The 27,211-nt window shown below is 39.6% G+C and overlaps 1 protein-coding gene across 1 annotated transcript; it reads right to left on the minus strand.

Moving 5' to 3' along the window:
• Positions 1 to 2,153: 2,153 nt before the first annotated feature.
• On the minus strand, positions 2,154 to 26,644 carry cog6 (component of oligomeric golgi complex 6). The gene is made up of 19 exons (XM_040131597.1): positions 26,436 to 26,644; positions 25,965 to 26,108; positions 25,320 to 25,391; positions 25,016 to 25,074; positions 17,572 to 17,683; positions 16,872 to 16,954; positions 16,549 to 16,619; positions 15,359 to 15,452; positions 12,902 to 13,030; positions 11,479 to 11,570; positions 10,448 to 10,512; positions 10,210 to 10,301; positions 9,661 to 9,778; positions 8,455 to 8,586; positions 8,115 to 8,282; positions 7,473 to 7,580; positions 5,573 to 5,626; positions 5,372 to 5,451; positions 2,154 to 3,544 (listed from the first exon to the last, which is right to left on the minus strand). Exons 1-19 carry the CDS (start codon positions 26,568 to 26,570, stop codon positions 3,397 to 3,399), a joined length of 1,956 nt encoding a protein of 651 aa, XP_039987531.1. The 5' UTR covers positions 26,571 to 26,644; the 3' UTR covers positions 2,154 to 3,396.
• Between the last annotated feature and the right edge of the window lie 567 nt (positions 26,645 to 27,211).

Raw genomic sequence — 27,211 nt, forward strand, 5'->3', positions numbered from 1 at the left:
TTCCCCGTAGGCTGCTGTTTTGTCATTTTAGTCCATCTGAGGTAACCAATTTGCATGTTTGTATTGACCTATCATTACTATTTAATTTTTAAGATTCTGTCCTTCCGACTCCGCAATTGTACACAGAGTATTTTGCTATTCAGGGAGGTAAAATCCTTCAAAATGGAAGTTGACTGCAGTGACAGTTGACCTGGGATTTTCACAGAAAACTCTGAACAAGTAAACTAATGCCAGCTTATATTGTGCCGTGAAGCAGTATTCCAGATGTATGCAGATGATGCTGTTTTATATGTATCTGCATATATCCTCCGTTTCTACACAATTGTCCAGAGCACTGACAATTTATAACTGCAACATTGGAAAAACTCTTGTCTACTACAACACAAAATCTGCTTATGCTCCAGGGGTTGGTGCTTGACAGCAGCTGATAAATCAAATTTAAAAGTTAACAGACAGTCAATCATACTGGTCTTGTGCTTGACTGTGTAGTTAGATATGTTATATAGCAGAGTACATTTAGGCCTGACCAGACACACTTCCACTACTGTTTCACACTCCAAATACATTAGTAAATTTTCAACTTCATAACAGCAGTTTCTACACTATGCAGAAGATGTTAAGTTGATCATTGTGCAATAAAAAAAGGACTGCAAGACAGGAATATGTCATCACATGCTCTAAGGAAAGCAAGTACTTTGAGTTTTCATAACTTCAATACATTTGCCAATGCTAAATGTATTGTCTATATATCCAGGCTCATTAAAAAAAAAAAAAAAAAAAACTACTACTTGGGGAAACCTCTCAGGATTTCTGGGTCTGTTTACTCAGAGTGGAACTATGGCAAAGGCATGCTGCCATATAGTGAAGCTTATCTCTCTATCACTGTAAATATACAATTTGAATTTGAATCTCTGCATGTACACGGTGTACTAATAGCCACAAGACTAATTCATTGCTACAGTGACAGATAAAAAAATAACGAATGTTTTAGAAGCACCTTAGAATAACTGAGAGCCCAGGTAAAATGAGCTCTCCCTACATTTACTCTTAATTAATCCTTTATTAAAATCTAAATTTTTTTATTTAAAATGTTGCCTTACATGCACTACACTACAAAAGCATCACTATGTTGTGACACAAAACCCTCACTCCTACCAGTTACCAAATCCTACTTTGAGGAGGTGATGGGTCGTTTCCAATTGAGGAGGCAACAAACGACATATCTAAGCAAAAATGTGGAGAACGAGTGGATTACTGCAGTAAGCTTGCAGTATTGTTTTTAGTAATTTTCCTTTCAAAGTTTCCTCTGGGGCAATAGGTAAAATTCCAGTTATCAGCTGTGGAATGATGTTTACCACCAGGACGGGGGTAAACGTGGAAGGGGAGGAAAAAAAACAAAACAAAAAAAAAAACAACAAAAAAAACCCCCTCAATATTGCTGCTCTTATCCTTTAACCCAGATTCCTGCTGGTGTCATGGTTCAGCAGGCAAAAGCTTGGTGACCGCTGTCATATGGAGCGAATGATGGGATGAATGTTTGCCACCCTGCTCACCACTACCTGCCTCTAAGAGGTGACTCCATCACCGCTCACATCTGCTAACTCATTAATACAGCCGGCGGCAGGAAAAAGCCCTCACGTGCTGAACTGCGCAAGCCCACATGTATTTCAAACACAACTGATGTGCCGCTGAGTTTGTGAAGGTGCACTCTGTGTGTATTGTTATTCAATAATCCTGCTTTTCAAACATCATCCCACATTCTGCCAAAGGGTGCTGAGTAAAAACACTCAAAAATCCAGCTTGTATGAGACCGGAGCCAAGCAGAACTGGAAGAGAGAGCAGGTCTATTTAAAGGACTTAAGAGTGCCGTCCAGATACTGAACTTTGTGGAATTCCATTTATTCCCAGTACTCAATGTCCTGGCCAATGATATCTGAGTAACATCCGGCGAGCTGGGGAAATCCTGGGACTCAGTGCTGGCAGAGCTGCCAAGATCAGGCCTGCTGCCATGAACCTTGATGTCAGATAGCAGAAATGAAATGCTGCCTCTCAGGCCTGAGACTATTACAACAGACTGGATCAATATTCACTTTATCTTTATTGTTTCAGCTGTGCCTTATTGGGGATTACGTGGGCTGGGTGGTGTCAGATTTTCACCAATATGATATTATACACCATCATATCACAACTGTCCAATGCTGTGGAGTTGTTTTTTCAGAGAGATGGAAAACACTATACTGTTCTGTATGTGAATTTAGAGATAACTTAGACTCTGGCCATTTGTAAAGATAATGTAGCAAATCGGTCCTTTTGACAAGCATCTTTTGGGGTCTGGATTGGGGCCAGTTCCTATGAGGTTTCACCTCTAATAATTTCTGGATTCTGTGGATTTTATAGAAGCTGATGATTATCTTTGTGAAACCAAAGCCTTAGGAAGTCTTTTATACATAACTTTAATTTAAAGTATGTCTATAGCCAATGCTGGATCACTTTATCCTAGTCACCACCGCATTATATAGAGAAAAGCTGTCGTAAACTAAAACATCACAAGACAAGGTGTGTTACGTACAAAAGACAGCACAGGGTGAGAAAAGTTACTTCATATGTTGATACATGCAGAAATTACAGTGGGGTTTAATGCTGTGGTAATAGTGAAGAAAAACATTCCCTCCTCCTGACACACCATAACGGCTTTTAAATGGCGAAAGATTCATTTAAGAGTAGGATTTATCGTAAATGACTAAATCCAGTCTCATTATAGTCTTGTTTTTACATCTTAGCCAGCATGGTAGACATTGTTTAAAAAGCTAATCGAGATGGTAAGACAGACTTTCCATTTTATCCCTACAGCTCAAAACAGTTGAGATTAAAATAAACACGTTTGTGCTGAAGCTTCTGAGGTTCCTCTTGGCATTGCGGCTGAATTTTCCCTGACCACTTTTAAGTGTGGAAAAATAAGACAGGCCTCTTTAATTTAGTGTATCCTTTTGTTTTATACAATGTTTTGTCCAATCGTTTGTACAATTACGGACCCCAAAACAGGGTACATGGTGTGAAATCAGACAGACAGAAGGAGACATATGTGCTTTACAGACAAAAAAAAACAAGCCGAGCCCTAAACTTTCACTGCCTGAAGCAGTGAGAGTAAAAGGATCATATACATATAATGCCTTCCCTCCTGGCACACAGGAGGCTGTATATACACAGACATGTCTCTCTCTGAGATTAGTGACCAACATTCCCCACAAGGAACCCCACCTTAACTACTACTTTTATATACATTTGTGTTATTATACTGTACAAATTACACAGCTCTTTAAATAACCTGCAGGCTGTCCAGTGCTGGAGCTTGCCCGGTGCTTTGGAGAGATCAACCAGGTGCGACAAAAGCGCCTCTCAGGACAGCAAGGTCTGAACCTGCTGAGGGGACCTGGGCACAAGGTTCTCTGGGTCTTTGTAGCCATTAGCTGGGCTGGTCAGTGCTGTGTAGACCTCTCCATAGGCCCTGCACACCAGCTCTGTCGACTGACGGAAAATCTGCTCCCTGCACAAACAGATAAAACTCTTCAGATTTTTATACTCTCAAAACAAAGTCACAGCAATGAACGGGTCTTTTAAATTCAAGCGTTTCAAGCCTAAATCAGACACGAAGAGCTATGCTGTAATTAGTCACAGTTCAAGAGCTGAAATAAATCAGCCATGAGTAAGAATTTGTCCTAATTACTTTTTTTGTTCAGTGACCATTGTGTGCCCCTGCTGAGTAAAAACAAAGAGTGGCAGTATGTGGTGCACACTGCCATCTATGGATACATATTACAGCAATAACACACAAGCATCAGGTGTCAGCCTCAGCAACACATACTGATCTAGCAAAGAAAAGGCTCTTGAAATGAGAGAACTGTATTCCCTCTAATCAACAAACCATCTTTAAACACACTTAAACATGTTAAGTGTACATCTAAATTAATGGGTTCCTGGATCCAATTATAGAGACGGTTTAATTATGCAGTCAAGATACATATTTGTTTTCCATCTAGATTTTTGTTGTTTTCTTTTAGAGTAGCAACGATGTACCACATTAGTTCATTGAAAGAAAATTAGCAAAACACTACATTTTAAGATGCCACTTGGTGCTCTGAGATATTGTGATGGCCACTGTTTTCTGACATTTTATAGACCAAACTATTAGTTGATTTAAAAAACAAACAAACAAACAAACAAACAAAACCCCATCAGATTTCCTTTTAGTTGCACCTCTGTTTTCTTTGTTGTTTACTTTTAGGCAGGGCTGATTTATAAGTCACTTGAGGCATTTTTAAAAAAAGAAACATCTCGTTTTGCTTCTTTTGATTTAATTTATCATTTTAGTTTTAAAGTAAGGTTTTTGTATTACTATTTTTTTTTTTTTTTTTAAACCCAGAAAACAAAAAAACCCAAAAAATACTGCATAAAGTTAAGTGAAGGATACAACTTCTATTTCTTGCAATGAAGTACGAATGGAGGATGCAACAGTGGGAACCAGAAGAGCCCAGCGAGAGGACTCAACGACACAGTGGGACAGCCTCAGTTGCAACCCGCTCAGGCTCTCGAGATCCATATTTTTAATTGGCCCACAGAGAACATAGAACCACAGTGCTGTGTATATCACCTTACTCCAAACCGAGTGCACTAACATGAAATTTGAAACGAAGGGAGTCTAAGCGTACATTCCCATTATTTGTCCAGAAGAGTGTTTTCAGAGTGTGCTGGCGGGTGTTTTTGTGTATTTAGGTGAGCAGAGAAGCAGACGTGAGAGATAGTGGAAGAGAGAGAAAAAGACGAAGAGGAGGAATGATTTCAGGGAATGAGTGTGAGTGAGAAATGGACCAGAAGCTAATTAATGGCGTCCTGCCCATCAGTCCTCCCATGTCCATTAATAGGGAACATTAACCTGAGGTACAGAGTGCTCCTCAAGCCTGCTGCACTTCCCAGGAAACGTGACTCATAGAGAGAGCCCTCCAATGTAGCAGCTGGATTGAGCTAAAAGCATGTGCATTTTCTGATCAGTAAGACAAATACAGGCAGTCTTGCCGACCGCTCTCTCAATGTGTTGGTGGCTTTAGCAATTTAGCATCCAAACTCGCTGTGCATTTATTCGAGTGTTTTGTTTGGAATGCAGTAATGATCCTATTACATCTGGCAGGCTAATGAATTTTGAACGTTATTTGGTCAACGCTCCCATTCTATTTTTATCACTCTGAATATGCTCCTTACCCTGTTGAAACGCCATGCGATGTGGTAAACACTTAACTTGAAGCCTGAATATTGCATATGTGCTATTCTCTCCCTGAACAGAGAGAGCCACTCTCATCATTAGGGACAGGAAACTCACTTGATGGATGCACTGAGCAGGAAGTTGAGCTGCGGCATCACAAGAGTGTCTGGCGACGACAGGTACCGATCAAACTGGACCTGTCGTTTGTGCGAGAGAGTTAAAAGCAGGTGATAAGTTAAAGGAACATCATAATTAACTGACAGTTTATTATTCCATGCAGGACAATCAGCTTTATTAAACACACGCAGTGTAACTCACCATTGCAGCTTTCACGGAAGAGCTGTCCATGCTGGGGAGGAGGGACAGAGGACCCTGAGACAGAAAAGTGCACATCTGCTTAGAATCCAACCCAAGGTCGCAATGTTTGAACAGCAACAATGTTGAATCTCAGAACTGAACAAAGGTCAGGTGACTGTGGTCCTCCATTAATTCATGTCTGCATGCAGCACTGAAAAGGCTTCTTCCTGTGTTATTTGTATACACTGCCCTCAACAGATGCTAAAAATGGACTGAAGCAGGGACACAATGATGCCTGAATGAGTGATGTTAATCCGGCCACCTCAGCGCATAATAAGGATCATCTCTTTTTCTTTGATTTAAGAGGCAGTTTATAAAAAAAGTTGATCAAAAAACACATCATCATAGTGTACGGCTTTACTCCTTCTTACCATTAATGAAACAAAAAAGCTGATATGCACTAGGGCTGGAATCTTCGACCTAAGATCTGTATCATGATAAAATGTCACATTTATCTCAATGACTACACGACACTTCCTTTCTCGTGCTGGCTTACTTTTTAAATGGCTGATTGGTTGGTTCAACATCGCTTTGATGTCATGGGTTGCTGTAGCTATCCTTAGCTTAATTATACGGGATTCAGACTATTCATATACTGAAAACCGTGAAGACAGCACATTTAAGTCAGTAAGAGATTCATAATGTTTGTGACTTAATGACTTTGGTTTATAAATCGGCACTAATTAAGAGCACTGAAGGGATTTACTGGGGAAAAAAATCTAATATAATTCATGATAATAATGTGCTTTTTTAGAAAACTGAACTTGGACATGTGAGTTTTGATTTGTGAACGAGAAAAAAATCCCTCCCTAAATCTTCATGTCAACTAGACAGAGTAAATACATGATCGACTTTGTGAACACAACACCAGGTACCTTTAAGGCAATTAGCTGACACTGATTATCCAGAATGACAACATTAAGTCAAGCTTAAATGCCTAAATTGCCAACATTAAAAGCAGCACACAGGAGGCAGTGCAAGGTTCAAAGCAACTTTGCAGTGCTTGGAGTGATTTTATGGGGATATGGGTACATTAACAAACATACTATGAGCCCACAAACTCATCTGCTAGCTTCTAGCCAGCGAACACTATTGTTTTTATCACTGTTTTCTTGTTCCTGACTTGTTCGTCTGATGTATCACAGAAAATTACGGTGATCAAATGTTAAACAGATAGTGAAAGTAAACCTGAAAAGTCTAAAATAAACTTGGGGATTCTCGTCAGTCGTTGACATCTGGGATGCTGTCGAGTGTAGACGGCCAGACTTAATCTTTCAAAAACAGAACTATTTAAGGAAAAACCAAAGAAAGGCCACCCGAGGAGAGAAGTAGTCTGCAAAGGAATGACAGTTCTTGATTGAGCTTTGCATCGAGCTGCAGCAGCAGCAGCAGGGCGTGGTGTGTCCTGACATGACCCGAGGTTTCAAGACTCACACGCTGAACCACAACTATGGGTCTCAGTTGGCCCAGTGGCAAAGTGTGTTACAAAGAAGGAGGAAGGCTCCAGGGCTTCAGCTCTCTCGTCTGTACAGGACGCTTCTGCACGAGCTAATATATTCTAATAGAACATAATAGGATCTGCCTCCCTCTGTCCTTTTCTCATCTGAAAATCTGACAGAAATGCCATTATGCCCTAATAAAGACATTGGTCATGTGGTAACCATAGCGATAGCTATTGTAGTGCCCAAATTTGTAGTGTAAACAATACTGCCAGGGCCTGTATAATATAAAAAAAAAAAAAAAAAAAAAAAGAGGACCATTAGGGAGTCTAACTGGAGAGATGTGAGAAAAAAAAATCCAACGTTCTATAACTTCACGAGTGAGTGCATGTGAAAGTGTGGTTTAATGCTCCGCGTGAGACCTGTTCGGCACTGTGCTGCTGGACACAGCTGTAGATGTAGCTCAGTCCGGCCCTGGTCAGCACGTAGGATGCCTGCTCGTTGATCAGAGTGTCAAGGTGAGCCTCGATCTAGAAAATGTGGGAGAGAGTGGCTTAAACTCCAGTCCAAGCCTACATTGTGCGCCAGTGGTACTTGTGGTTAATGGAGGATCACTGTGCTATTGATAATGAAACTTCTACAGGAGCTCTTGTCGTGCTCAATCGCAAAAATAGAGTGTGCTATAAATAGAGCGATAGATGTGAGCACGAACAACAATATATGACGCACACACTCCTATGAGATGGAAAAATTAAGTCTTTGTAATAAAAGATTTGGGCTCTGTGGGTTTTAATGAAAGGAAAAAAAGAATAATTAACTGTTTTTAATGAACAATAGCCCTATGCACAGACAATGTGATGACTGTAAGCTGAGCATTCATGTTGGATAACATCAGTGTTTCATGATTCAGTTTGTCTTGTCTCACTAAGATGTGGTGTTGTTATTAGTTTCATGACCTTGACTAATTGTAATTAAATGCAAATAGACACTTAAAACATGGAAAATAATTTTAACTGTCTGATTCACCTTTAATATGTTGATAATTGTTTACAATTAAGACAAACCTGGAACTCAAGCATCTCGAGCCTCTTGTCAGTGAACTCAAAGAGAGCCAGCGTTGTCTTCATGACATACAGTGAGTTGACCATGTAGGTAGCCATGTCAGCTGTGCCGAGGTTACTGGCTGACACAGTGCACAGCTGCAGGAGAGGATCCAAGATGCAGGAGAGCACCTGGGAGGGACAAAGTGAGACAGAGCCTTAAGAGATGAAGGAATAAAACTGGCTTTCATGATAAGGCGATAAAACAAATATTAACACAGCTCCATACAGCTCATAGATTTAACAGAAACAGCAACAAATCCCCCTTTCTCTCAATCTGATCATATCGTAGAAATGTGTTTACTTGAGCAAAGTCAGCCTGGCGGGCATCCAGAGGAACCACTGAGGAGTCGTGGGAGGCCAGCACCTCCCTGAGGAGGGACAGCGTCTGAGTGAGGGAGGCTGTAGGTCCCAGGTCTGCAGGTGGCAGCTCCACCTGCCCAGGCAGTCAGGGACGTAAGAAGACAAGGCATTGTAGATAGAGCAAAAGAGCAAAAGTTATTCTTGCAGACATTAGTTGTGTGTGGGCTGCAGTCTTCACAAAGACAAGTGGTCCTTACAACATTATCAAAGCATTAAACATCCCTAATTAGAAGCACGACAGGCTGAATATACAGCTGCTCCTTGCTGCTACCCTGAGCCTCCGCTTGTTCAGAGTCAGTAGAGCTTTTTTAATGAAGAGGGTTTTGATTTCATTGGCCTCTGGATATACAACACAGAACTGAGCCCGGCCACCTTTGTCCACCTAATAGAGCAAATTATGAGAAGGCTGTGTTCCTGGCATTAGCTGGAATTGACACCAAAACCCTGAGGGCCTCCAATTTGATTAACACCAAGCTACAGGGATAATTCTTGTAACTGCTATTGATCAGTAAACAGCAAGCATGTAATGTGGAAGAGCTCCTGCTCGTGCTGAGGTATATTTGGATGCCAATTTAACTAAACGGTAACAAGTCTGGTGTTTTTTGGCAGCTAGTGCCATTTCGATGCTGTGGCCAGCAGGCCAAAACTGTTTACAAGCATACGTGCTTCAGAAATAGCCTTGTTGTCTTTGAGGGTTTAGAAGCAGAGCTGAAATATATGGTGTGTGTCCACAGGGTGCAATACTGAACTTCTGCACTGTCATTTAAGCATTTTATGAAAGAACATTGTGAACCGCCTGTATTTTAAAAACAAGGCTTCTTCCTCTATCTCTTTCCTTAGCTGATGGTATTGTTTGCAGTTACTTACTTTGATGTGATCTTCATTCATGTAGATTTTATTATAAGCACTCAACCTGGGTCTGATTTCTTCTCATTTTTGTTTATGAAGCATTTAAAGAATTTTCAACTGAAGCACTTTACCACTCTGGATAAGAGGAAAAACTATATTTTTTACATATAAAATATAAAACCACCACTTCAAAATAAACCGCATGGGCAAATGACACTGGGAGGAAAGCAGAGCAGAAACAAAGACAATATTGTGGAATATTCAAATAAAACTCGTTCTAAAAATCCTCATAGTGTACCTTGTCCATGAGTCTGCTTGCATGAAGGCTCAGGCTGTTGAAAAACATCTTTTTGCTAAGGATGTGCATTTCCTCAATAGTGATGAGCAAGGAGGCCACACTGGTCCCAATAATAGAGCTAGACAAAAAACAAAGACATCAACAAGGCTGCATACAGGATTATTTAAATAATTTTCTTTTTTTTTTTTTTCAATTCAAGAACTAATTACTTTAAAAAATGTCAAAATACATTTGAAAAACCGCTCATTACAAGCTCCGAGAGCTCAAAGTAGCTTCTTCAAATTGCTTGTTTTGTCCAACCGACAGAGTAAAACAAAAAGCTTCTCAACTTACAATCATATAAAACAGACAAGCAGCAAATTCCAAAATTTGCTAAACTAAAACTAACGTATGTTTTGCTCTATAAATGCCTTAAATGATTAATCAATTTTTAAAGCTGTTGCCCTCATAATTTTTTGTTGAGCGATTAATCAATGAATCGTTTCAGCCGTTAACTGTTAAGCTGTTACGCTAATGTTACGGTGCAAACTCTTGAGTGTGCTACAATACCTGATTGTGTGGTGGTAAAACTTAAGCAGGTTGGACAGTTTGTAAAGTAGGACGGCACCTGGCTCGGCGACAATGACCTGTTCGATCCGAACCTGGGAGATAGATCCGCAACACATGAGCAAAACATGACAGGCCACAGTATACATTCAACAGAGCTGATCAGTGCTTTTTTAAAAATTTTTTAAATTTTTTTATTTCAATAGCTTCTCAAAGCAATTTGGTTAATTTGGTTGCTCACTTTCAGCGGCCTGCAGACTCCCTCAGTGATGTGTCCAACCACCTCCTGCATGTTCTCCTCCACACCTAAATGTAAGAAGAACAAACAAAAAAAAAAAAAAAAAAAAATAGTCAGGGCTCTTTGGGATTGCTTCGGCTATTTTGTGCATATCACGTACATAATCACAGTATATATAAATACAGCATTGGGGAAAATTGGGGTAAATCTGCATGTGAAGTAACACACTAACTGAGTATAAAACAAGTGTAAAAACAACATTCCTTATTCATTCTTGTGTTAGGTTTAGGTTGCATTCACACATTCATGCTTACTCAAACTTTTAAATTTAGTTTTGGATTTCACTGTGGCACTGTTTGGTCAGGTGACACCAATTCCATCATTCAAACTCAACTGGCATCATGTCACCGCACTAACAACTGCCTGAAAATGCTCAGACTTTTTCCTAGTCAGCTCTGACATGATTTGTTAGAAGTGAGATGATAATCAAAATTAACTACAGGAAACTACTAGAAAGGAGATAAATGTTGACATCTGATAGCCTGGATGTACCTTAGCATAACAAAATAGACCAAGGGCAAACCCCGGTCTCAACTGATCCACGTTAATGAGCTGTCTTCCTTTTTAACTGCTATGAGAACTGAAGAAGTTAAATTAGGGAAACAAGCACAGGATTAGTCCATGAGGCTGTTCTAAATGTAATAGAATTAGATTTGTTCACACTCTCTAACTGTTGCCAACATCTGTAACCTCACTGAATGATTGGTTACCCACACTCCAGTACACAAAGACGTGTGAGTCCATGCGGCATTTGTTTAGAAGCCCCGGTTTGCTCGTAAAAAAAACACCAAATGAAAAGATTCAACAAAGCAAATGTTTCCGATAAGGGTAAGACATTAAAATAAATAAATAAATAAATAAATTTAAAAAACAGTGAAAAAATTTGCAGGTGTGATCGCACCATTTGTAATTGAAGGTGTGGCAGATGATGGAGCCTTGCAAACTGTGTAATTAGCATTTAGGAAGCACCATACCTGGCAGAGTGACTTGTTTCAGCAGAGCTTCTAGATGCTCTTTCTCTGAAGCAGTGGCTTGGTGCAGCCAGGCCAGCATGTCCCCAACATACCTGAAAGAACAACAAAACAGTCTGTATTAAACAGTATGCCAGTGAGGGGCCAACCCGGGGGCTAATCTTAAAACGCCATGACCACAGCTACGTTGGGGCATGGGTCATCATGTTTCACTCCCCTCACACACAAACACATACACAGCTTTTGGTGTTACATAACGGTGGAAAACAGCAAGGTTAAACTTGAATTATTATGCGCAAGCCTTTGTGTGTGTGTGTGTGTGTGTGTGTGTGTGTGTGTGTGCGTTTGTGTGTTTTGTGGACTGTGAGTGAGTGTGAGGACATAGCGAGGTGAGAAAGAACTTGATGTTCTCAGAACTGCTGATGCTTCCTATAAAGTGGAGGTTATGTTGTGTTCCACACATGGCTGGTATTCTGAGAAAATCTCCCATTTGGCTACTGGGCACAGGAGTAAGAGGGAAGAGAATGTGGTACAACAGGAAACACAGACACACTCAGACACTCCTTGACAAAAATAGACATTTAACATCGTCTTGAATTGGGTTATAAAAGTTAAGACTCTCAGGAGTTTGGAATTAAATCTAATTGATTTATGGTTTGGGGATCATGACAATCGTAACATGAAATATGATAATTACAATCATACAATAGATACTCTGTACACTGTAACACTTAGACTTTAAATATTTATTGAGAGGATAGTTATGTTTTTGAGGAATTTAACTATATTTCCTGTCATTTCTAGACGTACACAAATCCAATGATCCCATTTGAATTTCTTTGTGTAGTTTGAAGTTCTGCTGAATGGTGAGTTTAGTCGGAAAAATTCTGTCAGTTTAATTTTGCGATCACTAGAAATGTTTTGACAATTTCATGCAAAATCCTTATAATTGCAAAAGAGATTACTTTTTACAAAATATAGACTGCATCCAGTATTAGTATTCATCAGCTCTGGTTGTGGGCACATGCAAAAAAGGAATCAGGCTGAAAGTTTGATATAATCTAATTTCTTTGTTAAAAGAAATTAGTGACTCTAAAAATACATAAACTACAACTTGTGGTTAGGTTTGACAAGCTATTCATCTTTTGAGATGCATAAATGTAGATGTTCCTATTTTTAAGCAGAGATTCCCTTTGATTTCGCTGACACCCATTAATTGAGCTATGCCACGCTGAACTCGTGTAGGATACTTTCAAACTTAATGCGGAGACATGAAAGAAGCATCCATGAGTTTATATGGAAACACAGCTAAATTTCCATCAGAAATAAAGTTTCCTTTTGGTTTTATTACATTAACAAATGGCAATATTCGGTTCCTAAATGGGATTTGAGAAAGGAAGCGTCACATTACAACGGGTCTGATTACCGCATAGGGTCGTGTGAATGCATCTCTATGGGGCGGGGAGTTCCTCCTGGTCCACCGCGGGTGAGGGCGTCAATGAAGCCTCGTACCACTGCACATCTGCGCGCGGTTCCAAACTCATCCAGAGTGTACCTTACCAAACAGAAGAGAAAGAAGGGAACATTCAACACCCCCACCTCATGTGAAAAGACGGCAGCCACAGTGTTTTCGTGCAGAAAGTGCGCTGGAGGTCAGTTGCTGACATACATCAACAATGCAGGCAGCTTTTCCAAAAGGAAAGAGTTTGAGGTTGTTTTGATTACTTGATGGTGGCAGGCTCTGTGACAGACTAAACAGAAGATAGTGCTGAATTAAGATTCCAGGAACACTGGTCTCCACTCTCTCAGCCTAAACATCCTCAGCCAGGGCATGACCTTGGACTCTTTCTGGGCACTGAGACAGGTGCATTTCCCAGAATGCAGATAGTCAGAAGGCATGAAAAAATATCTTGAGGTAGCGTTTGAAACAGTCCACTGAGTTGTTTTGTTTTGGGGAAAAAGTTAAACTGACAGTAGGTTTCGGGAAATCTGGGACCCCCATTTTTCCGGTTTTTATTGAAATTCAGCAGTTCAGTGAATAACCTTAAATGGTACAAAGGTAATCTCTAGACTGCCCAAGGTAAAAAAAAAAATAAAAGAAAAAAAAAAGAGAAAAGAAAACAAAGTTTAGGTCACCACAAAACTGAAAAATCATGTAAATCTCATGGAAAACAGGCCTTTTTCAGGGATTAGGAATTTTTTTAATTTACAGCTTTCCTGCTTCAGTGGAAGTAAACAAAGCCTTGGAAGTTAAACAAACAATTCCTACAGGTGCCCCAACTTTTGTTGATTACTTACAAACCCTCTGTCTGTACAAAGGCAGTGTTGGAACAAATTGTGTTACTACACCCTCTGATGCATTATTAAGACAACACATGTAGTGCAGGAAGTAGTACTGTATAGTGCTATCAGAATGGTGAGAAAAAAGGCAGTTAACAAAGGAAGACAGACCAGCTGGTCAGGGGTTCACCATACACCAAGATAAAAAACGTAAACATTTGAAGAAAAGAACTAGACGGTGGCTTCACATGATGGAAGACCAGCACCGTTAAACCCCATGGAGATGGTCTGGGGCGAACTGGACAGAAATGTGAAAGCGAAGCAACCTGCAAGAGCAACACATTAACGGGAACTGGAATGTGGCTAAAGTGTTGGGACGACCCTTCTGAGCTATATTTGCTTTGTAGAAAGAAGGCCTTGTGTGCGTTTGGCTGCTGAATGAGTCAAAAATTTAGATTAAATTTAGTTCAACGAGAAGATTCCATGATTCCTTGTTTTTAAAATCTACAGTTGTGTTTTTGACCAAGCCCTTAATTTCAAAAAACACTGCGACATTGAATATGTAAATTTAAATAACAGCTGGAAAAGTGAAGGAGTTCTTAAACATTCGACCAGTCGCGTAAACAAATGAAAGCGAAAAAGACTGCACACCTACAAGCTGTAAACAATGCAGAATTATAAAGAATTTAAAAGAATTATAAAAAGGATTTGCAAATAGATAGATAAACAAATAAATACGTTTTCTGTTAAGAGTTAGGGAATGCATTCAACATGTTTTTTAGGCCTTAAGGATGCACACACTGAATTTTTGAAAAAACCCCCCCCCAAAACTGTTTTTTTTTTTCCAGAATGAAAATTAATCTCATACAATGTCTCAAATATATCAAGAAATGTGTTTACTATATATAGTCATAATGATTCATTTCAGTCTTTGATTATTTTATAAAACTCTGAGGCAATATATTTGCATTAATTTATGCTAAATATGCACTTAAAAGTTGTACTCATACAGAAACCTGCGCCGGCGGTTCGTTACAATGCTGATTGTTCATGATTTATTTTGAATGTGATTTTTTTTTTTTGTGGATCTGTAACTTCCACTGTTTGCTTCATGGTGGGGACATGTTCTGCTGCTTCACGCTGTTTGAGCTGTTTTATTTAAATCAAGAACCTCTTTGTTTCTCTACGTTTGAGACAAAAATCTCCCGAGCCATAATCTCTCACAATTGTTGAAGAGAGACGTTGAAGACACTGAAGACAGCAGCAGAGTGAAATACGAAGTCTTATAACTCCCACGTCATTTTAACAAACATGCATTTCTGCTTCTATGATGTATATCACTGAAGTGTAGTGCCTGTAGCAATTTTTTTGTCTAGATTTTTAGGGCCTGACTCTCTACTGTTGGTATTAAATTCAAACAAATATCTCAGCCACATGCATCCTTTGATATTGGACATTTTAAACTATACAAGTTGACAAAACATACAGTATAAACACTGATTGGCATGGAGAAAAAGATAAATGAAGGGACAGACCATACCGTATTTTATTCAGATAAACAAGTTTCTGTTTGAGAGTGTGTGAGATTGTGTTTATACGTTACTTGTAAAGGACGGGTCGGTCCTGTAAGGCCTCCATGGCTTGAGTCAGCACAGGGCTGATATCACATGTCTCCTGGGTCAGTCCCCTGCATTCATCTATATAATAAGAAAGACAACAGGAGAAGAAATACAGTCTATATAATGTGTATAGGACATTATACAGACCAACGAATGAAATAATTGCTGTCTTTGTAATAACTTTGCTTTTGTTATGCTGCATTCATTGATGCTAAATGTTTTGACCACGTCAACCCTGTTGGCAAGAAGCAAATCAAAGCACCAAGAACATTTTCAAACATATTTTCCGATGAGCTTTTAGTAAGAAGTCAGCCGGTTTGCTTATGCTTCAGACAATACACACAATGAACAGGCAGTGGCCAATCTTCTAGACTGGAGAAAATGGGTCAACACACTCCATTTTCTGTCGAACCTTACTTAATGCTGCAAAATACAAGTACACGTCAGATAATGTGCATTATCATTTGAGTGAAAATGTAGTTCTCCCTCATAAATAACTGACAAATGCATATGAAAAAGTGACCCTTCAGAAAATAAAGTAACTGCTACTACAAGCAGAGAAATTACAGAACAACATAATAATTTACAGCTCTTTCGTTTTACCAATACCAAACTTTCACTTGCCAAATTTATGGAATTGGAACTTTTGGCAAATCTAAACCAAAGCAAAGTAAGAGTCTGTAGAGCAACTCATGCATGCTCTATATTTTGTTATTGTATAATGACACAAACGGTGTTCTGTGATCTAAATGGTATATTTCAATTTTATTTTTCAATGACAAAACATAGAAAAAAAACTTTGATTTCTAGCATTCTTTTGACAAAACTCAGCCAGAGATTATGAGTCACATGTTTTCTCAAATTACTCTTATAAATGCTATTACTGGATATTTATGGGCACTTCAAAGAGCACTGTTTTATATTTTGTAATATCAGGAAAAAAAAAAAAAAAAAAAAAAAAAAAAAAAAAGCACACATTGAAAACAAATCATCCACCATAGCAACCATTTGGGGACAAATGGAAGGACACTGGACAAAATACTCTGGCTTAATTGTCTGACCTTGACAACACAACACCCAAGTTCAGTATGGCCGCCTTGTGCAAAGAAGTTCGTAGTAAATCAGTTTTATTCCTCAGTGTTCTCGTGGTATTAACTCTGTGTACTGTACTCACTCTGAGCCCAGCGGTAAAGCTGCTCATATGATGTCTCCTGTAACACCGCCATCTGCTCCATGATCTCCAACCTGGAACAAGCATATAAAACCAAGACCACACATTACATACTCATGACCTGCAGCATAGTGTCAGATCCCTGACAGTGACATAAATACCAGACCTGGATGTTTTTTTCCTACTTGACTGTTCCACCTCTCAGGTTCAAAATAAATGCCATGAATTTAACAAGGAGAATGAAATCACCATAAAAGTTGTTTTTTTCATTCTGTCAGAGCAAGTGGAGCATAGAGTAACAGCATGTAATCAGATATGCACCTTACCCTGCAGTTTGCTGGTTGGTTCGCAGGAGGATTTTCACATCCTCATGGATGTGCTTCACTCGGCTAAGAGCTTTGAAGAAATCCTGGAAAAAAATGGAACGACGCATTAATGAATATACTAGGGTAGGGGTAGCAGGTTGACAGAGGACAATGGACATTTTTGGCAAAAGACTAAAAATTACAGCTTTGGTAAAGAAATGAACAAGGATAGCATTTGTAACTGATCATGCACTATTGACAGATAATATCTTGATTTGAAGCTGACAGATGTGTGGTGTTATTTGACATGCAAAATTATGTGCATATCATAACCATGTACTAAAGTACTTTTTTTTTTTTTTTTTTAGATGATCTAGATTCATTTTCACTACAAAGTTACGGGGAGGATGGTCAGAAAAGGTATAGATCAGAACAAATCAATTCAAAATTTTAGTTAGTGGACTTAATAAATTTAAAATATATTTATCACATCTTACAACTTATTAGATATTGTGGCATGTTGGCGGAGTGACAAGATCGATCACCCTTCAACTAGGGGATCCAGATAATGGAGCCTCACAAGCAAAAAACTGAAGACAAAAGCTACAGATCAGCAAGGCACATCTCTGTATCTGATACTGCATCCCCCCATCCTGTGGGTGTGGATGGGAGGGTTCCTTACATGATTTTCTTCTTTAGCATACATTAAAATGGAAATTACCTCAGTAATGGGTGCATCCCGAGCCCCTCGCAGTGTGGCCATCTCCTCATGAGATAGCTGGAACTTGGCGAGGAAAGCTTGAGCAACCTGAGCTCTCACCTCCAGGCGGTGACTGAGGGGAAAGAGATAAATGTTGTGATTTCCTTTGCTTGTCATTGTTGCCCTTTAAAATATTTATTTTATAAATGATTATTTTCTCTTTATCATTCTTTGTTGTTTAGTTTTTTTGCCAGTTAATTTGTCACCAAGATTTATTTTGTCTGTCTTCAAGGCCCCTTGTGGACTTTTATCTAACAATAGTGTTCAGATTTTTTCTTCTGTCTTTCATCACTTGGTTCTATCACCCTTGTGTTTTCTTACTGTGCACATAATAATAAATTTGAGTGGAAAACTGAAAATCTATTATACTGTATGCTCTCATTTAACTTTAAAAATAATGCCTGCTGTCAACAAACTGTAATGTTCAAAGTCCTACAGCAGGTGGCAATCATACTCCTCACACACACACATATTCTCTCTCTCTGTCAAACACACACACACCTTTGCTCAAAGTGAACTGAGAGTGAGACAACAGGGTGGGACACAGGGTAAAGATATCATGTGCAGCAGTCTGAAAATAAAGAGACGAAGACAAACCAAGAGAAACAAAGAGTAACGAAGAGAAAACGGAGCCGAATACCGGCCAGGTTTTTTCACTATCAACAACAGCGGAGTGATCACTATTGGTGTCACTATAAATGTCTCAACATAATAGTGACCATGGCAACCATCCCAGTCAAACAGGGAACTCTATGATGGGATAGCAGAACAACAGCAAGTCCACCCTCGGTCCCCATCGTTCCATCCAAACCACCGCGTCGGTATTCTCTCCCTCTATGTGAAGGCGAGGTAGGATCAGTAAATCACCAGGTTGTTTTGGTGGTGGAGAAGAACCCACCATTATCTGACCATTGTCTCTAACACGGCTATTACCAGTGCTCAGTCAGCTGAAGGTAAAGGCTTATAAATCTGTGACAGGGTTCTAGGATTTAGGATTTCTCTGTACAACTCACTCAGCCTCACACACAGGACCTTGAGGTTTCTTTGCCCTTTACGTGTTTTATACAGTGGGATTTTGTTGCAACACACAAAGAGGACAGCTTGGCTGGACCACAGCCCTGAATTCCATGCACAGACAGGCTTGGGTAACATACTTCACAAATTTACTTCTTTACAGCAGCCTGGCTACAGCATCAAAACTGTAAGCAGTGACAATAATGATACTATATTTTTTCATTCCACAAAGACACACAACAGCCCTGCCTTTACCTAAAAAAAAACGCCTTTTGAGGCTCATTCTTTTACTTTGAGATTGTCAGAAATAATCTTCTAGTCTGTCACAAATATAGTAGATTATTTAGTTAATGTAACAGAAGACAGTTATGTTCTTGTATTAGAAGTAGCTGTCACTACCAAACCCTGACCATCTGTGTACAGAAACACACTGAACTTCATAAAACAGAGAGGAGAAAGTTGAATGAGAATTGATTGGAGAAAGAGAGAGGACATCATGCTACTGAGAGCTAAACAAATAAAACAAGAGGAACCTGGGCCACCTTATATCATAACACGATTACAATTACATGTAAAAAAAAAAATAAAAAGTTATGCTAATGAAGTCATTAATTAAACTGAGTGATGCATAAAATTAGAGAAACTATTTCCACTTGAACATGCATGTATTCACACAAAACATGACGAATATTAATATGAAGACTGTAAACTCTTGTAGAGGGATGAGCTGTAGTTGTCTCAAGAAAGGAGATTTTATCACTAATATGCAAATGTATGCAGCATGCTTTTACGAAAATCTAATTGGATAATCTGTTCTATAGAGAGAAACTGTGGAATTTCTATCATTAAAGGTTGCTGAGTTATCATATTCACAAGAAGAAATAAAAAGGCAGAAGCACAAACACGCACAAGGTTAAATTTGGGAAAAAAGGTCCCACAAACCATTTTGATGGGACATAAAACTGATTGGCTGCCCAATGGTCCTTATAGTCTTAAAGGCTTCATAAAACTTATCTCATCAGCCACATTTAAAACGCCATATCTTGGAATTTCATTCATTAAGCATTTAAACCACAGACTGCATGTCTACCAACATGCCGGTGGCTTCAAAAGAGGTCATGGTCACTGTGTTTATGAGAATAGTTGACAAGAATGACCCATTGAGGATGTGTTCATGACTTTATAAGAGGACCTTCAAACTCAGAGTCCAAAAGCTGAACCCACTTGACCAGAAATCATATAATTTACTCAACTTCCCATATTAAAAATATCACCTCACGAGTTTCATTTTAAGACAACTGTTTCCAATCCCTCACTGATTAAGGTTTGTTGAACTTCGTAGACATGGGAGCACCAGTAGAGAAAAGATTTCTCACATGGCAAACTTTGCAACAGATTCACCTGTAGAAGCTAAGAAATGCCCCCAATTTTTCATGTCCAGGCCAAGAGTGACAGACCTGTTCTTCCAGGATGTAATTCACAACGAACAGACAGGCTGCACACGCCTGTACATAATGAGGACGGGGGAATTTGTTGGAGCTGTAGCAGCAGAGCAAAGGAAAGCAAGGGAACGATGGACCAGCAGGATGGCTGTCTACAGTGCTGTCAGGACATGACACATTCTTCTCCAGACTACAATTACCGAATACCAGAGAGAGGCAACATACTTTAATGACTGTGGCATCGTCACACTGTAAAGGCAAGCGTGTAGAGACTCTGTGCTCGTGGTTCAAAGTAAAAGGAACTTATTGATGTAAGTTCTTCCTGAAGAACGATAAATTAGATGCAGCTTACATAATGTTACATGATGCGATGAAGACAAGTTACAGTTGCCCCTTTTTTACAGCCTGTTCAAGGCAGGACTTTTGCACCTTTACTCTGCCTCTTCATTCTGTATAAAAAGGTACCAACATGGAATTGGGGGGGTACTGATGTTCCGGCAACGAGTCGGCAGCGGATGAAGTCGCAGAGCTGAATCGACATCTGTGTAAAAAGGAGAGCCGGCATGGCGAGACAGACGCCATTGCTGTTTTGTTTCACGTCACGCCTCTGATTTACAGAACATCAACATACTATCTTAAATTACACACGGAGTTGGCATTATGTCGACTTTGTTTGGTTGAGTGTAAACAAGCAAAGCCGGCATAATGAGGGGGTCTTCTTAATGGCAGTATAGCGGGATCTCTGTTTAAAAGGGGCTACTCGGCGGTCTCTCTTTTTGTGCATTTTTGTGTGTGTGTGCTCATATTTTCCAACAGACTGATTTTGTCTGTTCAAGCACAGAAATTATTTAAGCACTATAACACAGCACAATCTCATAAACAGCTTCGTCAAACTGAAAGTCTGAAATTACCAGTATCTACTTAATTACCTCAGAGCCGAGCCAATAGTGCACTGAGAGCTCGATCAGTGATTCACATTAGCCAAGCTCACTATTTATCATACAGTGCAACAGCAGACTTAAACATTTGACTTCTATGAAAAGATTTACAGCACATCTTTCATAATCTATTTTGAAAAATGAATGATAATCATACTGAATGAATGAGAAGGAGATCAACAGCTCTTTGTAACAAGCGAACGTCCAACCCCTTCATAAATTGTAAACCATGTGGGTCGATTATTCATTAAAATCTATTAGGGGCCATTTCAAAGGCTTGCGTGGAAATTTGGCATTCACAAAGCTGTTTGTTAGCCATGCACCAGTGATCACAGAGTGCAGCCGCAGCCAGTCACATCAGACAACACAAAGACATACTCACATCCAACCCTCATTAACAGCCAGCTGAGCAATAAGAAGGCTCAAGTGTAATTTTACACAGGTTGTCATTTACACTCTGATGTGCCTGATCATTCTCTCAAGGGTTTCAGAACTCTTGATCTGTTAATGACCTGCAAAGAAGTCATACTGAGAACATTTGATTTATTTTCAGCAAAAATAGTCTGAATGAAACAAAGGGCTTTAGGTCTGATAGTTCATCATATGCTGTGGGATTTCCTGTGGGAAATGAGTGGTTACCACATGCAAAAAGAAGGTAAAGCTTAGTTGTGGTTACTAAATTGGTCTACGTTGCACTTTGGTATGCAGCAAAGTAGGTCTACTGTAGCTGCCTGAGTGGCTCAGTAATAGCTGGAGAACCAAACAGTCCAGCCCCTTCAGCTCCAGCGGCTCGTGAGGTCAAAGTCCAGAGAGACAAGCGTTTGTGAGATGTCTCAACTTGTTCAGCATGATAACATGTCACGCCAATGCAAAGATCACACTGTGTGGGACAGGTGGGTAGCATTACGTTTCATTATGGAACGACACACAACACCTATTTAGTGCTCTTGCTGACAGTGCCTTTGAACACCACCAGCCCCAAACAAAAGAGCAGCATGTCTGAAAGCCGGCGGACAAATACAGGCCGTCTACTCTCATTGGCCCGCCCCTTCAACCTTTGCTTCTGCACACTGTAAGCAATCTGCTGTTCTTTTCAGTTTCATTAAAGCTGATAAATGACACGGTGCCACTGGCACAGATAACATAGCAAACAGTTCAGGACAGGTCTACTCTGCCGGGTAAATACACATCAGGAGCATCGACAGAGCTTTAAAAACGACTCTAGTCTCTCAGCAGAGCTGCCCTATAATCACAACTTTTGAGAATATGCTTCAAATCTCTAGTTATAATACGTGTCAACGGAAGACAAGTTTAAAAAAAAAACGAAAAGAAAAAAAAAAAAAAAACTGTGGCCTGGGACTGCAGAAGACTTTGTGACCTGAAATAGATCCGACCAAGAAGACTGGCGCGGTGTGGTGCAGTGGGTAGACTGGTAGGTGGCTGAAGGAGGACAGCTGAGTGCACACTTCCCCTGGCAGCTCTTGTGAGATAAAATTGCTAAAGACAAGGTCAAAGCCCAGCGTGCAGACACTATCCCATCTGGCTGTGGGGTTATTGTGGTTCTGTGAATGAAAATGTCACACAGATGGACAGCAGGTCCCAATGGGACCACTATGCAAAGAAAAAGACAAGGAAAGGGGCCACTTAGAAGGGCATTCATGTAAAATCTCTGACCACTTACCTTCAACAAGAACCCCGCACAAAGCGATACGACTTTTATTAATTCATTGCCTGCACATGTAAGAGGTGGCTTTATCCCCATTGGTGTCTCTCACTGCTCCCAGGTTCAAACTCTTCAATCTCACTGCCTCCCCTCCTATGTCACCTTTTTTTTTTTTTTCAAGGAGGTCCTGAATCTCTGCCAGTAGAGCATGGAATTGTTGCAGTACATCACAGCTGTCAGCAGAGTCCTTTGCCAGAAATCTACATTATCTTTGCCCGCGCCCCTGCCTCTATGTCAACTCACAAAGGTCACTGAGCACCAAGGTCACAGACGATAATGAACCCCACCCCAACCCCCAGCTATCACTGAACAGGAGTGGGTGTTTTACATCCACATCCCTGTCAATACTCTGCCGGCCAAATTCATAGATTAACGACAAATGGATTGGACAATGGATGATTTAGTGGCAGGCTTTCAAAAAACATCCATCAGTATTCCAACAGTTGAGAATGGGTGAGCACCCGTGATACACTGACTCCACTCATGAATTTATGTCATAGTGAGGTGAATATATTGAATCAGCATATCTGACAGCTGTTTGTGTGTGTTGTCAGCAAAACTCAATGCTACACACTCAAATATAGAGACAAACCGATGGGTTGCTCTCCAGTTGTCACAGTCTGACCTCAATAAGATCAGGGAGTAGTGCAGTGTTAACAGGAACTACTTTGATGTGTATCTTAGCCCGAACATCATAAGACAAGATGAATAAAAAAATAAAGCACCATTAAAGATTACTGCTACCCCTCCTTATGCAAATAGACAACTTCAAGAGAAATATTTAGTAACCACATAAATCATTCATCTCTCCTGATCAAAAATAAAGATATGCTTTTCACAGACTAGAAATCTACTCTTCAACTTATTTTAACTTGCCAGGTCATGTCTTTATTTGTTCAAATATCTAAAACGATCAGTATATAACTTCTAATTTAATTGCTTGGTTCTAATTAAATTGAAAAATCTACTTCAACTAACAAACAAGGAAGTGTTAGCATTTTCAGCCAGGCCTCGCTTTCCAAACAACATGTGTGCAACAAAAGCTTATCACTAGCCAAGCGGACTGTGTTGTTCCAGCCTTGTGCTTTGATTGAAGTGGTATTTGTCTGGAACCTTGCCTGAGTAGAAAAAAAATGTAATTTCTCTGTGGAAATGGGACGCCGGGGAGGTTGAAATGATGGGGTCTAGCTTTGGACTGATGAAGATGCCTACCAGCAACATTTGTGACAGGTTTCCAAAATGACTTGTAGCTTTGGGAAGAGATAAGGGTAGAAATGGCGGCATGAAATTTCTTTGAAATTCCTGCAGTTTATTCAGAATAAAGTTGCCATCCTATCTCCATGATCTCCCCGATATCCTGAAATTCCAGTTTAAAATTTCAGGGTGGCAGCCTCGTCATTTGGTCTTGTTTTACAGTTTGGTGCCAATGCAGCCACAGAAACAACTTGTGCTGACAACTGTAGATTGTAAAATTTGAGTTTTCAGATTGATAGTGACAATAACACTTGTACGAGAGTAGACAATGCTCAGTACAATGCTTGTTTGATGTAATAACAATAAACACTATCTTACATAAAAGGTTCATTTTTTTGTGAATTTTTTTGAGTCGAATGTACTACTGTACAATTTGAGGCTGTACGTTATGAAAGTGTCGGGCACTTGACTGCTTAATAGCGAAATAAATATCTAACATTTTGTCCACCACATTTATGGTGCAAAATATAAAATATCAGAAAAATCTTACAATATAGCAGCCCAGTACAAAAATACCCAGCTACAGCCTTAAGTTGTAGTAGACTTGAATGAACACTTTTTCGATACGCCATCTTCAACAATTTAACAAATAAAATAATAACTTTCCCAAAGGTAGTAAGTAATACTTGCTTTGTAGTGGATTACATTACACAGGACAGAATTTTCTTTTCTAGTCACTTTGTGTTTCTGACTCATGTAGCCATTACAGGCAATAGTAAATATGTAAACCATTAACTGTAGCATATATATTTTTTAGAAATGTCAATGAAATTAGAAGTCAGACAGGCAGTAGGATTCCTAGACATACAAAAACAAAGGCAACTGGAAGTGCTGCTTTATTCTTGAGGACATTTCCCCACTGATGTGTTATGTCATTCTTATTTCAATTATACATGTATATGTCAAGTTACATCCAAAACACACACACACACACACACACACACACACACACACACACACACACACACACACACACACACACACACACACACACACACACACACTTACTTTTCACCTCTTTAAATTTAACTCACTTTTCTCCCTGTAGCTTGTTGGTTTTTACTATGAGGTCTTGAGTTTGCTCCTTTGCAGCCTGTTGAAGAAAAGTTACTGTGAAAGAAGGCTTGCAGACATATTCTCAAAAGATATCTAATAAATCATTCAAATTAAGTTATTAACATCATACATTAGATTCACACCATACTAATAAAAAGCCTACACGAATATACTAGTCTCTATTGTTTTTATGTACACTCAGTTATCTTTATTAAATAATTATACATACAGGAGAATTTAAAAAAAAAAAAAAACAACAACACATGGAGCTGATCACTGTACCTTTAATCTATTGGTCATTTCTTCACAACATGTGCTCATGGCCTGGACATCCTCATGAACACTTTCAAGCTCCTGTGGTGAATGTGAAGACACAGTTAAAGCAGCTCTGGGGCAAACCTGGATATGCATCTCTGTACATCTAAGATGCTCGTAACAGTATTTTTAAATAGTAATGATACAATTTGTTGCCTTAAAGTATTTTAATGCTGCAAGCAACTGTTGAGATGTAGTTTGCTTGAATCAAAGGTGTTCTAATACAGTTCTCCACTGCAGTCTTTGGTACTGGAATTGCTACTGCGGTTTATTTTTGCAGAAATCTCATACGCCACACCCTAAAAACGTATACTAGTGTGGATCAAAGCATTTTTAAAAGTGGAAAAGTAACAAAAGTCCTTCATCAACCTGTGCTGTTTCGTACAATATAGTTAGGAATTTAAAGGTGCATCTGTTTAACAGTCTCTGTAAATGTATGTTCCCCACCCAAAACCACTGCCATGTGTTTTCCTAGGGCTGCTCTACCTCAGTACATTATCTGCGTCTGTACTGGCGCAGACAATATAGGTGTGTGTGTGTGTTTGTTTGTTTGTTTGTTTGTTTTTAATTAACGACAGTCAACTGTATTTCTCTGGTAAAGCTATATCTTACCTCTTTCACTTCTTTAAATATTCCTGCGAAGTCCTCATTGATTGCCAAGCTTCGTCGCTCTATGTCCCCGCGAAGATTCCTCCTGGTGCGCAAACTGTTTTCAGTGAAGAACACAGACAGAGCCTTCAGAGCCTCCAGCATCTCCTGAAAGCACAAAGGGGGACATTATAATGTTAGTCAGTCTTTTAATAGCCTGCATTTCTTGCGTGCAGAATAAGTCTCATTTCACCAACTTAGGCTAAAACAGCGGTGTCTTAGCAAGGTAAACTGTTCCTGATGGGGGGTACAAATAAGACTCGAGACAGTAAACATTTAACACCTGCAGCGACCTGCTAACTGTCAAATAGGTAAACTTTTCGTTGGTGTTGTTCCAGGGATTTTTTGATTTTTTTTCTCCAGCTGAAACGCGGCTAGTTTGCAGAATTAGCCTCAGAGAGTTAGCTAGCAAGAAGCTAACCTCTCCCAATTTACCTTGTCGTTGTCGAGCCTCGTCTCCAGTATTTTGTTAAGCTTCCTTGACAGCGGGTTATTGGGCTGAGACGTCGCATTTGGATTCTGAATTACAGTGGAGCCGTCAGCGGAAATTTCTACTTTAATATCAGCCATTGTAGACGAGCACCTCCACGTCAACTTTTCCGAGAGATGTTTTGGTCCGTCTGGAATCAGCGTCCGGCCTGCAGGGGAACGATACAACGTTCCGTTACGGGGTTATTTATTTCTGCTCAGGTAAATTGTTATTTTTTGTTGTTGAAAGGGACTCGGCCACCGAGGACTGACGATGATGATGATGATGATAATGATGATGATGGTAATTATATCACACAAATATAATATTTCCCCACTCTCCTCACTCCTTCAACAAACTGGAAAGCAGTTAAGCCCAACATTAAAACTGTCCTGTTCCATTTGAGTTATAATTGTTACTTTGAGTTTCTCCGAGTTCTGAATAAAATGTTAATGAAACGTGTTAATGGGTGTACAGGTCACATGCTTTGCTCGGAGCTCAGGTGGGCTCAAGTGGCTCATTTAATTCAGGTTCATTGGTTCGGGAATATGGGTCAGATTCATTTTCAAAAGATAAGAGGTACGTATAATCTAAACAGATCTCCGGGAGAGTCTGATTCATTCTCTCCACCTGCCCCCGTCTCCACACAGGACAGCGAGCAGAGAGCAGAGAGCAATGTGGCGTTCAAGTGCCGCGGGAAATATTCCACATTTAAATATTTCCAGCAATTATTTCAAAAAAC

This window comes from Xiphias gladius, chromosome 7 (assembly GCF_016859285.1).
Source record: "Xiphias gladius isolate SHS-SW01 ecotype Sanya breed wild chromosome 7, ASM1685928v1, whole genome shotgun sequence".
Taxonomy (NCBI): domain Eukaryota; kingdom Metazoa; phylum Chordata; class Actinopteri; order Istiophoriformes; family Xiphiidae; genus Xiphias; species Xiphias gladius.